General features: G+C 42.2%; 1 protein-coding gene across 2 annotated transcripts in view; it reads left to right on the top strand.

The window, feature by feature from the left end:
* The first annotated feature begins 4,063 nt into the window (after nucleotides 1–4,063).
* erc2 (ELKS/RAB6-interacting/CAST family member 2) overlaps nucleotides 4,064–15,618 on the top strand; it is a 34,550-nt gene continuing 22,995 nt past the window's right edge. For both annotated transcript variants that reach the window (XM_062402267.1, XM_062402258.1), the window contains exons 1-2: nucleotides 4,064–4,161; nucleotides 9,028–9,836. In XM_062402267.1, the coding sequence (XP_062258251.1) occupies nucleotides 9,156–9,836 (681 nt within the window). In that variant the 5' untranslated portion in view covers nucleotides 4,064–4,161; nucleotides 9,028–9,155. The remainder of the gene's footprint in view (nucleotides 4,162–9,027; nucleotides 9,837–15,618) is intronic.

Here is a 15,618-nt window from a genome sequence, read left to right as displayed (position 1 = left end):
CCGGGCCGTAGTTTGGACATCCCTGCTTTAAGGGTATGAAGGTAAGTCATTCAAATGTGATTGGGGTTCTGTTATTCATCTATTTTCTGAAAGGCATGATGGGAGCCTTGGCCTGAGGATTATTTTAGCTCCGCAATGACCTAAAAGAAGCAGTTTGTGACTCATCCTCAGGAGACGGGAAGCGAGAGGTGGACGACGTGAGGCAGCGGAGAATGACCAGAAGCAAGGAGCACTCAACCTATAAATTATTGAATTTGTCATTTCTACCGTCAGACTGCTCACGCACATGACCAGAAGTGAACTGACTCACTGATTTCTATGATGTGGAAACGTAGTTCAAAGGCTGGAGAGATTAACACGACTCTGTTGTGTTTAACTTCACCACCAGAGGGCAGCAGAAAGCACACCCACAGCCTCCATCAGTTGACATCAGTCAGGCTGCTGAGTCAAATGACAAATGAATGGACTGAGGGTTGGAAAGTGGCTGCTTAGGTTCTCCTCCCTCAGCTGTCACTCACAGTATTAATCTGTTTGCTCCAGAGTCCTACACAGGCTGCATGATCAATACACAAGCCTTTAATAATGATCCATCCTTCTTCCAGGCCTTTACGCTTTCTGAAAGGTTTGTTTGTGGACCGCGTCAGTCTCACCTAAAGATCACTCAGCTGAAATGACTGTAGTGTCTCAGAAAAATAAAAATAACCTGAGTCTCTTTGCATCAGACGAGAGCTTATGCTTTCTCATTAAATTGGAAAGTAGAAGGTTTCAACTTTTTCTCTCATGCTCATGTAGGGAATTGGAAGCTTCTTCACCCCTGCAAGGTCTGCAGATGAAAATGTTATGATTTCTGTATTCATTTCATATGTCATCTTTATTAAATGGCGTTTCATACATTTCATGTTACATCGGTCTCACGAAGACACTTTTATTTTAGTGATGGTTTTAAACTGCCTCTGGATTCATACACTGCTCCTGTAAATCAAGCATCAACATTGATGTAATTTTGGCCAACTCGAGGCTGCTGCTGTGAGTAAACACAGCACGCAGACACAGAAACTAACTTATCCTCTTGTTTGATTTACGGGAGCTGAATGGTGCCTGTGTAGCTGGTGAACTACAGCAGCTATAGGCTGAGTTATGAGCTTGGATTATAACCCAGCAGTCAGTGTTTCGGAAATTGAGCTACTGGAGAGTTTCTTTGTTAAAAATCTAAACTCACTCTGAGGTGAGCCAATCTATCAGCTTGCTGCGGCAGCAATAAAAACAGGACAGTGATTACAATCACATATAGGGGCTGAGAGGAGTAATGGACATGTGGGGCGGTGTGGCCTAGGGGGTAGAGTGGTCGATCTCCAACAAAAAGGTTGCCGGGTTTTTTGGGGGGATCGAATGGACACAGAGGTATTAATCAGAAGAGCTTCTAATTGTAGCCATTCCCTCCACCCCTGTTCACCTTGTACGTGTGGATGAGACAGAAAGAAAGAGGGGGACAGAGATAGTCTGTGTGCATGTAGGCGCACAGAAATGCTGATTCCTCTCCTTTGGGCCCTGTCAAATGCACTAAGCGTCAGTTTTTCACAAACAAAAATAAAACTGAGGAATGTCCCTGTAACTCCAAAAGGCTGAAGGCAGAGAGAGGGAGACAGGAGACAGGAGCCAGGGGGACGTGGTTCTGTTTTTGAGAAGCCGGCAGGGCCTGTGTGTTTGAACATCTCTGAAGGACGCACTCACCTCATGGTGAAGTCGCAGCTTGTGATGTCGTCACATTGGATTGATTCATGCTGCAACAGAAGTTCCTCTGTCAGACCTGTTCTCTGGACCCCGGCTTTCCCTCAGGCTAATCTTATTTGTAGAGCTGGCAGTCTGAATATAATTCTGGAGATGAATCATTTTTTATAAAAGACTCAGCTATGTGTTGCTGCTTTGTGGGTTGAGTACCTGACACCAGACTGTTTGATTTAAGACCAGAGACTGTTCTGAAGTCCTACAGGTTGGAGGACGGTTTGGGAAATACGCTTGTGCGCCTTGTTCAAACCACTCTCACATCTGTAGGGTATATGAAGTTACTACCGTGAGTCTTCATGGCAGCTGAACCTTCCTCATCGCAAGGTTACTAAGCAACATATCTAACCATCTAAACCCATTACTATTATTATATTATTTATTAGATTAACCCATGGAAAACCCAAAGTGTAAAAATGGAACATTGTAATTTCGCATGAGTTAATGTGCCGTTCTATTTCCTGACTGCATGTGTGAAGTTACTTCCTTGAGTCTGTTCATCATTGTAGGGTTTCTAAGCAACATCTGACACACGCCAGGAAGTAACTTGCAGCTAAGAAACAGCTTGGTATATAAAACTAGCTATTTTCATATTCATCCTGCAGTCCTCATGGTGGTACTGATCAACTCATCGAACTCTCAGCAACAGAGCAAACAAGTGCATTTTCCAATATGGGTCTTTATTTATCCTTAATCCCAATACTTATCTGAAATGAACCTGACATACAAATAGATTCTGCTCATCATGACTGACAACAGTTAACTGTGTAATATGCAAGTCGACTGTTTCGTGCCACGAGCTCCTAAATCATCTACTCCTGCTCACTTGATGCGATTTCATGCCAGCAGTGTTGGGGTAATTCTGTTTCCTCTCAGCCAATAAGAATAAACTGGATTAGATGTGCAAGAGTAGTTATGGAGCGAGAAACACACAGAATATGAGGACCAAGAGGCTAAGCCCACAGTATCACTCATCTTTGCAAATACTAGCGAAACACAGCTCGACATATCACAATATTTTCTGATATTTAATGAACATGGAAGATTCCTCTACAATGTAGTAAATGTATAGTGTGCTAAAGTCCCACCTTGATAACATAACATTTTTTCTTTATTTTTATCCCTTCTGTTAATTCAAATTACAAAGTGCTTCACCAGGCAACAAGTAAAACAAATAACTTGCAAAAATTATCATAATTAAAGGGAATAGATTGGCTATAAAAGTTAAAAGACCGTCCAAACAACATTTTTAACTAATTAAAACCGTAAATAGTGATAAAGGCCTTCAGAAGAGACTTGAAAGAAATTACTGAGTCACCTGAACTCATTTCCTCAGGCAGATCGTTCCAGAGCCTCGGCGCCTGGACCGCAAAGACTCTGTCACTGTCAGTTTTCAGCTGGGAGTCTGGGACAAATAGCAGGCCTCTGCCCGAGGATGTCAATGTAGGAGCCAGTGATTAGGGTTCTAAAAGGTCAGATATATAAGAGGGAGATAAAAGCCATGAAGAGGTTTATAAGTTATCAATAAAATCAGCCCTAAAACATACGGGGAGCCAATGTTAAGAGGCTAATAAGTGACGAGTGACGCCATGAGTGCTTTTACTATTGGTGCTATAAATATACTTTGATACTTTTACTTGCACATTTACAATATTGAATACATGACTTGTTTATGCATATATGTGCCTGAAGAAAATTGTGCATCAGTGATGCATAGACGACAGAATAATAGACAAAGACCAGTGTACCATCACAACATAAAATAATGCACACAAATACTTTCCATATATTGCACATGATCACTAAAAAGTCCCCAAAAGTACCATAAAAGTCTCAAAAAAAGAACGCATCTCAATCGGAAATTCAAACAAGCATTGTCAGAAATCGGGTATTTCTGACTGGTGAATGAAATAAACGCGATTTGCAGATTCAAATGGCACAGATTAAAGTTGACCAATTGAGACTTCTAAATCCGGGCCTGCTATTAGCTCCACCTGCACAGGTTTGAAACCCAATTACTGTTGGTTTAGCCCCACCTCGGCTGACATACTCTATCCTACAGTCACGTGCAAATGTCAGTGAATAGGGTGAATAGCTGATGCATATAGGAGCTGGAATATAAACCCCCTCAGTGAATGGTTGGTGATTTCCTCACAGCATCATTATAAGATGAGATCCGGTGCAGGCTGAAGCTCCTCCTGTCAGCTGCCACGAGTGGTGATGCTGCTGCTCCCTGGTGTGTAGAGGAGGAGAGAGAGCGTGGCCGCTGCCCAATGACAGCGCAGGATGCTGAGAGAGGCAGAGAGAGGCTGCCAGGGTGAATGGAGGCGACAAGATGCCGTCTGGAGCGGCGGAGGAGAGGAATTAACATCGATAAAGGTACGTTTCCTCCTTTGATTCCTCTCCCACTCTGCATGCTTGTCATTACAGAAAGCCTGACGCGTAAAGTCCCTCGAGTGTCCTCTGGATTTTGAGCGGTTTGTGTGAAAAAAAGAAGAAGCAAAGGCTGCCCGCTTTAAAAAAAAAAAAAAAAAAATCTTTCTCGTATCGTGGTGGCACGGACACATCAGTCAGTCACCGGATACCGGAGCATTAGCATTTTAAATCCCTGTTTTGTGGATGGAACTGCGGTGTGTTTCAAAATAAAGGTTTCAGCTCCATAGAGGCTGATATTGCAATGGTGTGTTCACGTGCATCCACCACGCTAGGAAAATGTAGGCCCTGCGAGCTGTCAAGTGCTTGGTCGTGCCTTCTTCTGCAGCATCACATGTTATTCTGCCTGGCTGGACATCCAACTGAAGACACTGAAGAACATATTTCCATTCAAACAAGGTGGCCACATGTCATTAAGATCTGTATAGGGCATCTCACCTGTTTTGCCTGTTTATTCAGAGGACATTTCTAAACCACAGAAGGAACCTGGTTTCCCTTTTTGGATTTTGCCTTTTAAAAACAACACATTTACATTTTTCTCATCCAATCGACCATCTGAAGTCAGCGGGAGGCATTTGGGCGAGCGTTGAGGCTCTGTAGTAGAATACAAGATGAGGATGAGGAGGCTGCATGTGTTGCACGTACCCAAGTGGCACTGTGCCGCACTGAGCCGGCTGGTATATAGACCAGGCTCCTTCTTTTCACATGAAATGTCTCCATTATCAAGCTATTGTAAAGGCTATTTATAGAGACCTCCTCTTTGTCAGCTCCAGATATGCGCTCTGACCTCAGACACTCCAAAGACCCTTGGTTTTATCCACTCCAGAAGAAGAAAATGCCGGCATGCTGCTGCCTCTCAAAATGTCATGAGTGCCTCATAGAGAACTCATGTCTCCTCGACCCCACTGACAGACTCAACCACACCTGTGGTGAAATCGTTCTTTCTCTTTCCCACAACATCTGGATCCGTTGTTTCCACACCACCGCTCTTTGAATTATCAGTGATAATTTCTTCTTGGGCCTGTATTGGCTTTTCCTGTCAGGGCCTGGTTACTGTAATTAATACCTGAGTAACATCAGCAGTGTGACTATTCAGAAATCAATCACAGCAACAGCTTAGGTCAGTATTTTGAAAAAGGTCCATGGGGGGAAAAAATATGTGAGAAACTATGAAGGGCGTAACTTCAACACTGGTCGAGGGTTGAGGTCAAACACTCCGGATAGTTTCTAAATGATTATTTCTTATGCTTGATATTCCGTAGATATATTCACTATTTATATGTCATACTTGACAGATAATAGCAACCAGCTAGTAGCCAAATAGCTACAACGAAATCTGAGTTAGCATGGTTATTCCTTGTTTGTACTGCAGATTAAATAAAATTGAGAAGACCACCATTTTATCATGTTTTAAAATTTCAATATTTTTTCAATCAGTTTACATTGTGACTGTTGGGTGGGTTGAACTGGTTGGTTTTGACTGGAGGGGCTACAACCCCCCAATACCTCTATAGACAACACTCTATAAAACTACACATAACAGCCGACAGTTGGTGGGTTACTGTGTTAAAATATGCATTAGTACCATGAACTGCACCTTCTCTCAGATTATCTAAGAACTGCAGGAGAGAGTAGGAGTAGAATAAAGTGCTGTAACTGACCTCTTCTTTGGCACAACCTGTGATTCTCCAACATTATCACTGTTTCTGGAGATAGCCTACAACCCGTTGGTCACATCCTTCTGCCCAGCAGCCAGCATTGTGCTGCGGTGCTTTGTGGATCTGATACAGTGGTGAAATCCTTCAGTGCATATAAGAAATGCAGATAAAGAACAGTGTAATCAAAAGAATAAAATGTTTTAATGTTACTTAAAAAGTCAGATGAATGGGAGTAGAACACAACTGTGAGACTTCTTTAACGTATCGATGACGACTGTGATAGTGCTGAAGATGTTATAACTGATTAGTGAAGCAACAGACATTTTACTACATTTACAGTGAACCTATTCTATGTTGACCTTTGCTCTAAAAATGAAAGAATTTGCAGCTTTTACTATGATGTTTAATGAAATACATATATAGTGATTATATGACTAAGACAATAAATGTAATTTAAAGGCACCTTGGGCATTTTCAGTATTTTCTGGCATTGAAGGGAATAAATGTTTAATTAATGAATCATAAAAAATATAGAAAGACATTGACTTTATTCAATGCAATGTTCAAAGCACAATGAATTCATTGTTTTCATCCTGACGTTCCAAGACAATAGGAAATCAATCTGTAAAAGGTGATTGTGTGGGAGTGTAGCCTCCAGATGGACAGAAAAACTAATTATAAAATAATTTATTACAGCTTTGACCTGATATAGCAGAACACATTTCTGTCATATGAGCCATCATTATAGATACAGTAGCTGACAGTGTAGATTGGCAGGACAAATGCAGAGGTGAGGGGGAGGAGATGCAGCAAACATCTCCTTGCATAGGGGGATGTTTTGGTCACATGGCACCTGTCCCAGATCACTGGCCCACCAGCACTGCACACTTGGCATAATTTTTTTTGAAACAAATGCATCTATACAGGTGAATCACAGCTAGTGTCAGCTTTAATCCGTTCTTCAAGTTTCAAGAGAATAAAAGACGACGTGAAGATGAAGCACAGGAGCCGAAGAGTCACGGACGGATCACTGGTGAATCAGTGGTGACACGGCAGAACTTAAAAAAATTATGAATCCGTATATAGTACGGCAAACAAAGTCAAACAAAAACTGACCCAAAGTTGCTTAAAATGACTAAAAACAAGAGTAAAAAAATTAAAAAGACTATAAATCAATTTAAATTAAACATTCCCGAATGCTTTCAAAACCAGGACAGGTTTCGAGATGTATATAATATATATACTATAAATAATAAGTTATCCTTTATTATAAGATGGTTTTATTGTTTTGTTTGTGCTGCCCAGTGCGGCTTTTGCTTTTGGAGCAGACACAGCACTGACAGAGCCAGACCTCACAGACCTGCTGACCACTGATGATAAGAGCAGCAGTGTTTCTTGTTGCAAATGTCTGCATATTCAAAATTTGAATTTCATTTGCCATGCCTCTCTCAGAGGGATTATTGTTTATAGGCTACATCATGAACTTAGAATCTTGGAGACACGCACTGTACAAGCCTGATTTGTTCTGCTGTTTCATATCAAACATAAAATATGAAATTATATTTATATTTAAAGCCCCGTCCTATTTCTAGGCACCTGTTACTTAATATGGCGAACTGAGATGACAGTGTCCCATGTGATCTCCTCTGCCAGGCTGCAGTGATACGCCCCTGGCATAGTGTTCCTCACAGATGAGGATCCAGAAGTCTTCATACACAGACCTGTGGACACATTCGTCTGACTGTAAAATAATTTACACAAAGTAAAAAACTGTGGGACAATAAGAGAGAGAGAGAGCGCGTATAAAGCCTCCAGACTTTCTCGTCACACTGTCACTCCTGCGTCACATGGTCTTTTGGATAGGATATTTCCTTTTACCTTTTGGAAAGTTATGCTACTGCTTTATCAGTGTTTGCCCAGACATAGTTACCATGGCAACTGGGCCTGAGAGCTAGAGGAGAGGAACTACTGTAGCTCACTTTGATTGAAGAATCTATTTTATTCCCTCACATGGTCCAATATTCACCTGCACAGTCACAAAGTCTGTGACTTAAACAGTCAACGTTTGTTGTTAAACATCTTTCTCTTTAAAAAAATCGCCCATAGTCTAATAATGGCACTGTCTAGCTTTAATAAATCATATACTCTGTAATATATTTAGTGACATAGTGGCAAGAAATGACAACCCCATAATTACACATAAAAAATGTAGCATCTCATATCCATTTCTCTTTTTGAATCAGAAGTAGATCCACAATTTTACACATTTTTTGAGTATTTTTTGAATATAATATCTACTTACCTACCTTTTAAGATCTGTACGCAAAATTCGATATGTTTTTTCCTGTGTTCGAAGAATGACCTCAGTATAAATGTATACTCAATCTAGATGTCTGCACAGTCATACTGTGAATTTGAAAACACTATAGAAGAAATTAAATCACTGAAAGTCTATTCTCTGTCTTGCGATACAATGCAGCAGAGGTCTTCTCGATGTCAAGTGCAATGGGCCTAATTACATGAACTGTCCTTCATAAATTATTTTTATTGATCTGAGTTACACTTATTGTCTTAATTGCATTGCTTGGTTTAACAGTGCTGTGTATTCACTGTAACAGTGTACCCTTTGCTTTTTAATAACCAATAATCAATATAATGGCATATAAATGATTAAACCTGTATGTTTCTGCAGATGATTAATTTACAATAGATCAGTTTCTTTAGCATCTAATGAATTCAATAGTGCATGAATGTATTTATTTACTCCTCTCCGAAGGAGCTGGGCATCATTGATCAGATCAGTTAAATGTGTTATATACTGCATAGTGATCGTATCATTTGTTTAATTAGTCCATAATTTAGCTGATGCACCCTGTGGTTGTAAAGCTGCTCTCTCTGTCCCGACTGTATTTTCAGAATTCATGGTGTTTGGATAAATATTGGTCAGTGTTAAATCCAGGATGATGCTGGGAAATCATGGGGGACATACAATATGACATTTTGCTGCTAGTGTTGACTAATACAGTCCTGAAAGTAACGGAACTATATTTACATTTACTGTGTTACATTTTACAGGACAAATCTCAGCTCAGTTTCTGAAGGGAATGTCGTTTTTTTACTGAGTCTAACAGGTGATTCTCTCCTGTTTTCTCAGATCTGACTTTGAGTGCTCCAACTTTTAAGGCTTGAAATAAGTCTCCCATGTGTGGATCAGAGAGCACTCTCATTTCAGCGTGCCCCCGTTAAGGACCCTCCGGTGGCTACACCGCTGATCCACAGGACATGTACGGCAGTGCCAGAGCTGTTGGCCATATAGAGAGCAGCCCCGCACGGTCCCCGCGCCTGCCAAGGTCCCCCAGACTGGGCCATCGGAGGGCCAACAGTGGGGGCGGGGGTGGTGCGGGGGGCAAGACGCTCTCCATGGAGAACATCCAGTCCCTCAACGCTGCCTACGCCACGTCAGGGCCCATGTACCTTAGCGACCACGAGGGCGTGGGCTCCACTGCCACTTACCCAAAGGGCACCATGACACTGGGTCGCGCCACCAGCCGGGCCATGTACGGGGGCCGCGTCACAGCCATGGGCAGCAGTCCCAACATTGCTTCTGTGGGGCTGCCCCACGCTGACCTTCTGTCTTACAGTGACCTGGGCTCCCTCTCCATGCTGCACGCCCACCACCACCACCACCACCAGGGGGTGCCCTCTGCCCTGCTGAGGCAGGCGGTGCGGAGCAGTGGAGGGGAGCTACTGGAGATACAGGCCCAGTTCAGGGAGATGCAGAGGGAGAATGATCTGCTGCGCAGGGAGCTTGACCTGAAGGACAGTAAGTTGGGATCGTCCACCAACAGCATCAAGAGCTTCTGGAGTCCTGAGCTGAAGAAAGAGAGAATAATGAGGAAAGAGGAGGCTGCCCGCACATCGATCCTGAAGGAGCAGATGAGAGTGACCCATGAGGAGAACCAGGTGAGACTCTGAGCTAATCCACCCCTTGCTGCAGTCAATTTACGCTGCTGCTTGTTTCCTCCCTCTCTGTTTTTTTTTTTTATTTTAGGTGTTGTTTCTTTCTGCTTTCACCGTTCTCTTATCTGCAGTAGACTACTGTCATCCCCGGCCCGACAGTTCACAGAATTACTGCAGTCAGTCATGATTTTAAGTAATTGTGGAAACCTTTCTTGAGAGAGTTCTTTGTGCACATGAATATTTAACACACACTCTCTTCGCACAGAACTCCGACCCAGAATCAATGTCAGAGACCACTTGAGCCACAGCAAATACGAAACCCTTTAATATAGTTTTCTCGAATCATGTTTTTTGAAACACGTGCCAATATGCACAGCCTTGTGCCTTATATGAAACCTTCATATTTTCTCCTCAATACAAACCTACTCTTAATTGTTTAGTGATTGATTGAAAAGGTGATGACACTGCCAACACGTAAATTAAAGATTTCTGCATCTTAAACACATTAACGCTTTATTTTTCGTCTATTTTTTTAACTTTTTATTTCTGATTGTTCACAGAGAGTAAGACGTCGAAAGGTTTTTGCTTTCCTCATTGTGTGGGTGTAGTCGTGGCCCAGTTAAATCAGTTACTGACAAGAGTGGGCGCAAGGCCCAGAGACAAATGCCAAGGACACTTAAACACTCAATATCTGTCTCTCTCTCTCTCTCTCTTTCTCTCTCTCTCTCTGTCACTCTCTCTCGCTCTCCATCTGTCTTTCCTTTACTTATTCAGACATTGACCATTTCTCTCCGTCTTCATTTGTCTTCATCGGAGATTTAATCCAACAAAAAAGTCAAAATATATCAACAGACAGAAAATGTGGTACGGACAATTCAATTCAGTTTGATTTATTTGTAGCACCAAATAACATCATATATTATCTCAAGGCACTTTACATAGTAAGACCTTACATTTTATATTATAGAGAAATCCAACAGGTCCCACTATGAGCAAACACTTAGCGACAGTGTAGAGAAAAAAACTCTATAATGATGGCAGCACCACTTAATAATAATAATACATTATTTTTTAAATGCACAGTATATCACAGCAAATATAAGCCGAAGGTTTGCGTATAAATCTCTTGTTTAGTTTGAAATTTCTGCTACAAGTAAAGGTGCACAACAGACACCGAGGTATAGATTGTGGAACGGGTCAGCATATTCCTCGACCGGCTGGATGAAGCTGTTTCTTGAGACAGGCTGTGGTGGCATGATGCAGCAAAATGCACGAGGCCTTGAGCAACGTGAAAAGGCTGAATTCGACCAGCTGGTCGTGGTCTTGTGGCAGTCTGCGTTTCTGTCCGTCGGGGTTGAGCATCGTTGTCTGACAGGGAGCAGCCAGTAGGTCGCTCATTACTCAAAGCGGCAGACGCTGTCACTCTACTGTTCAAGGTCATAGCAGGATACCATTAGTGTGACCCTTAATTGAGACCCGTCTGTCCCTGTGCACGCCTGCCTGGGTTTGTGGGTATGAAGGTTCCCTGAATAGATTTTAGCCTTGTTATATTTGAAGAGGCTTCAGTTTCCCAGCTTGTCCCTGAAATAGTGTCCATTGTCGAGCTCTCACAATCCCATGATTTTACCTGGTGGCGATCCCTGAAGTGCGGCTAACAATGCTTTGAGTTTTTTATATCTGTATGATTCATGAAAATGTATGAGGTCAGTGTTGTGGAAAAGAAAGAGTCCGTTCTAGCCAAGGCAGCGCTGCCACTGACAGGACCAGAGCCATTCATCATTTCACTTATCCCTTACGTTCAGTGCGATTAACCACTCAGAGTGATTCTTTGTGTAAAGAATATTTTTAGCTTGGCTTCGCACGCTGTAGGAGCTGAATGTGTCCGGCATGATGTGAGGCTGTGCAGTGTGGGCTTTTGTCCTCACTATAAAGAGAGGAGAGTTTGTGCCTTGTAACTGAAAATGCTCTTTTCTCTCTTGATTTCAGGCGCTATGAGGCATCTCTATGTAAGTGCGTTTACTTACAGTGGGGTGGTTTGGTCACACCCATCAGGCTGGCTGAGAGGCTCACTGCAAATTGTCTCATTAATAATGGAGTTATTTCAGGCCCATCATTACATCTGTCTTCTAGCACCCTTAACAAAGGCATCAGGTGCCCCAGGCCTCTATTGGCTCGAGCAAATGCCATGCATTATTTATAAAAAAAAGGATCTGGGAATAAATGATGCTTTTTTTTTTATACCACGTCTCCAGAAAAGAATGAAACCATTCAGGTATCAGTCTCCACTGTGAGCGAAATACCAACTCCTGCTTGCAGTTGAAGGTTATGACTAAATGTAATGAATGGACTAGGCCTGTCTTGTGTGGCACACCTTTATAGACTGTGTAGCTGGCGTCTGTTATAAAACAGAACAGTTTGACTTCAGCTCAATTTCTTGTCATGCTGAAGCTGGACAGCAGCCGCTGGAGGCAAGTGAGTGAGCTAGAGCGTAGCATGTCTGACTGAGTCATGACCACTGCTGCTTAGCCACCCAGTCAACCTTCATCAACGCAACCCCCAAAATGGAGGCTGAGCTTCCCGTATCACTCCGCTCTGTCTGTACTGTAAGCTACTGATTGTTCCACGTCAATGAGCAGTAAAAGTGAGAACATGTGAACACAGCGGGACTGTTGGGTCTCAGCAAAGGGCTGGGGGTTGGGCATACAGCATATGGGAGCATAAGGATGCATGTTTGTGTGGATATGTGTTGACCACAGTCTGAGGTGTGTGTGCACTGATGGAAATGTAGCATTTTCTAATTAGTTTTCCCCTCTTTGTTGTTTTGGCAGATAAAAATGTGAGTGCGGAGGTTTGGTCATCATCAGTCTGTTTTGTGTTTGGGAGAGGTGAACACTTCAAAGATATATTGAACTATTGTACAAAAAGACTAACCTTAAGCACAACTAACTGACACAGCATCCAGACCACACCTGGAGAAAACATTAGCAAACTTAACTATAGTCAGAGAAGAGAGGACTTTTGTAGCCTAGCTAACCTTAGCAGTCTTAGAATTTGGAATTATGCATTAATCCAAATAAATAAACCTAGCCTATTGTGCTTGTGTGGTGTATTGAGGTGACTATAAAACTATCTGCACATTTCATAGATAAATGTCAACGTTGCTGCTGCAAAGCTCACTTGCTTAGAGGACGAGGCAGCTTCTCAGAGCCAGCACAGCTGCAAACTGTGATGCTGGCAGCTCCTCTACTATAGATAACAACATGTCTCATACTCTTAATGTCCCCTTTGCCCGTCTTCCCTGATTTTGTTTTTCCCTTGTCTTATTCATGGACACGGCTCCTATTCCTGTCCACAAGCTGTTCCATCCAGGGCACAGACAGAACAGACAGCTGGCAGATATTTCTGAATTTGAACAAAAGAACATTGTGTTCAAATTGCTTTTTCAACCTTTAATGGAGAATGTTGATATCTAGATCTGTTTTGGCAGAGTCAAGCAAAGTTGCAGCTGTCATGTATACAGTACGTGATGGGCAGAGGTATCGATGTTTTCAGTAATGTCATAACATAGTGAGCCTGTATGGACACAGGAAGTATCATGTGAACAATCAAAGTGCCCGTGGATCCTGTCTGTTGGAAACACCCCCTCATCTAAGCACATATGATGGCTGCTTCTGCAACCAGAGGACAGGGAGGTGAAGAAATGAAGAGTCCCTCTCTTCATTTAACGTCATATTGTTGAGATGAAATGAGGACCAGTAAGTCATTTACAGAGAGCAAGGCTGGTAAGCTTAAGATGGGAATGGAGAATGGAAGAACAAAGCAAAGGGGGATAAGACTTGTTCCAGTCCACTGGTGTCTTTTTCTCCAGAAAGGCACAGTTTTAGATTAATTCAGAGCAGGGGCAAGAGTGAAGAAATATCCATATGAATCCAATGGTGAAGAGCATATTCTTCTTTTATGTGACAAAAGCGGGCAAGACGTTGAATCCCTACATTCCCACTGCTACTTGTACTTTCTGGATATGTATGTAAACACATAAAGGGACACAGATAACACTGTTTGACATGATTTCATAGTCTAATCTAAATTAATAATAATTGATGTGAAAGACAACGTCTATGTTTGTCACTAGTGATTCAGCATTGTGAGCATAGGCTGTATATAGAGATGTGTCTCCACTTCCTCCCACTAAGAAAGTGAAGCCAAAATATCTTGGAAACGGGTGCTGCCATCTTGCACTGATGACATCATTTGGAGCCAGTGTCTGAGCAGTAGTGATTCTGACACTTTAACGAAGTCCCAGCCATATACATGCTCGATCATGAGTCAGCCTCAGCTGTCAATCCTGTAGTTCAACTCTGTTTTTATAGCATCAAGTAAATAATCAAAATCGAAATAGTACAAAAATGAACACTTGAACATACATTAGCGTGAGAAGACCTACCTAAAATGACAAATTATTAAGCATGTACTTTGACTCTATAGTTTGTCTCTAGTCAAATCTGCTAACATAGAGGAGACAGGATTTTATGACCTAATTGCAGCCAGCCACCAGAGGGCGATCAAGATGTTTATTATTCTTAGGTCTGAAGCTCTGATTGGCAGGCTGTCAGCTGTAGGAAGAAGTCACATGACATACTGTGCATTCAATATTTCTAGAATCAAGAATAATATTTTGAACCATGTGGTTGGTGTTTATGCAAATGCGAGAACCAAACAGTTCCAGTATATGCATCATATGCTGATACTGGCATTTAGTTCTAAGAAATGTGATGCATGGGGACCTTGAGGTTCGAGGAACTGTGCTGGGACCTGGACTGGCAAGAGAATAGAGACAGACCAGCTGCCCACAGCTGCAGGTGTGTCAGTGGGTTAAATACTGAGGTCAAATTTCCAGTGTGAGTAAACATAGTTAAACAATGAAGGATCGTTCTCCTGCGTCACACAGAATTAGCTTGTCTGTAGACTTGTCATATTATAGTATCAATGCAATAATAATGGAAATGATTCATCACCATCTTTATTATCACAGTATCAGTAGAATAATACAAATGCAGGCCTTTCCAGAAGTAATGCTGTAAATGCTGAAGTGATAAATGTGTGGAGTGTGTATGTGTGTGTGTGTGTGTGTGTGTGTGTGTGTGTGTGTGTGTGTGTGTGTGTGTGTGTGTGTGTGTGTGTGAGTGACATTGAGTAATTGAAGGGAGGCCCACGCATAGGGACCGGTCTTTGGCTTCATCAAGCTGAATAATGTTCAACTATTACAGTTGGCTGTTCTGTTCTATAAGAGCAGCTCAGAGTATCTGCCAAGACACGTCCTATACTTTACAGATGGTAAACAGCAATATAAAAAAATCTATCATAAATCACCTTCTGCACACCGGGATGAACAATGAAAACTACTGTAAAAATATCATTTCGTATCTTGTTACTCCATTGTGCTGCTCTGACTCTCAGATTTCTGCCTTCAGACCATTCTCTTGCACTCTTTTAGCTGAGTGCAGATGAATAAAGGCCACGTTTGTTGGCATGGCTGTGGGTGTAATTGCATATTGTCAGCCGTCACGACATACAGCAGAGATCACGAACGGCTCCTCTGACTCAGTGGTTTGGAGCTGTCCATCTGGAACACCCACTCTCTCTAACACACATATACAATATAACACACACAATATAGCAGGTGGTGCACACTGCTTGTCTCTGTGCCTCAAAAAAGAAATGAATGTCACCAGCTTTGTGTCTCAGTCTTCCACATGGTATACCTTTAACATGACATCACTTCAGA

This window comes from Platichthys flesus, chromosome 2 (assembly GCF_949316205.1).
Source record: "Platichthys flesus chromosome 2, fPlaFle2.1, whole genome shotgun sequence".
Taxonomy (NCBI): Eukaryota; Metazoa; Chordata; class Actinopteri; order Pleuronectiformes; family Pleuronectidae; genus Platichthys; species Platichthys flesus.
The sequence above is the reverse complement of the archived record's forward strand: the minus strand, read 5'-3'. Positions and strand labels throughout refer to the sequence as shown.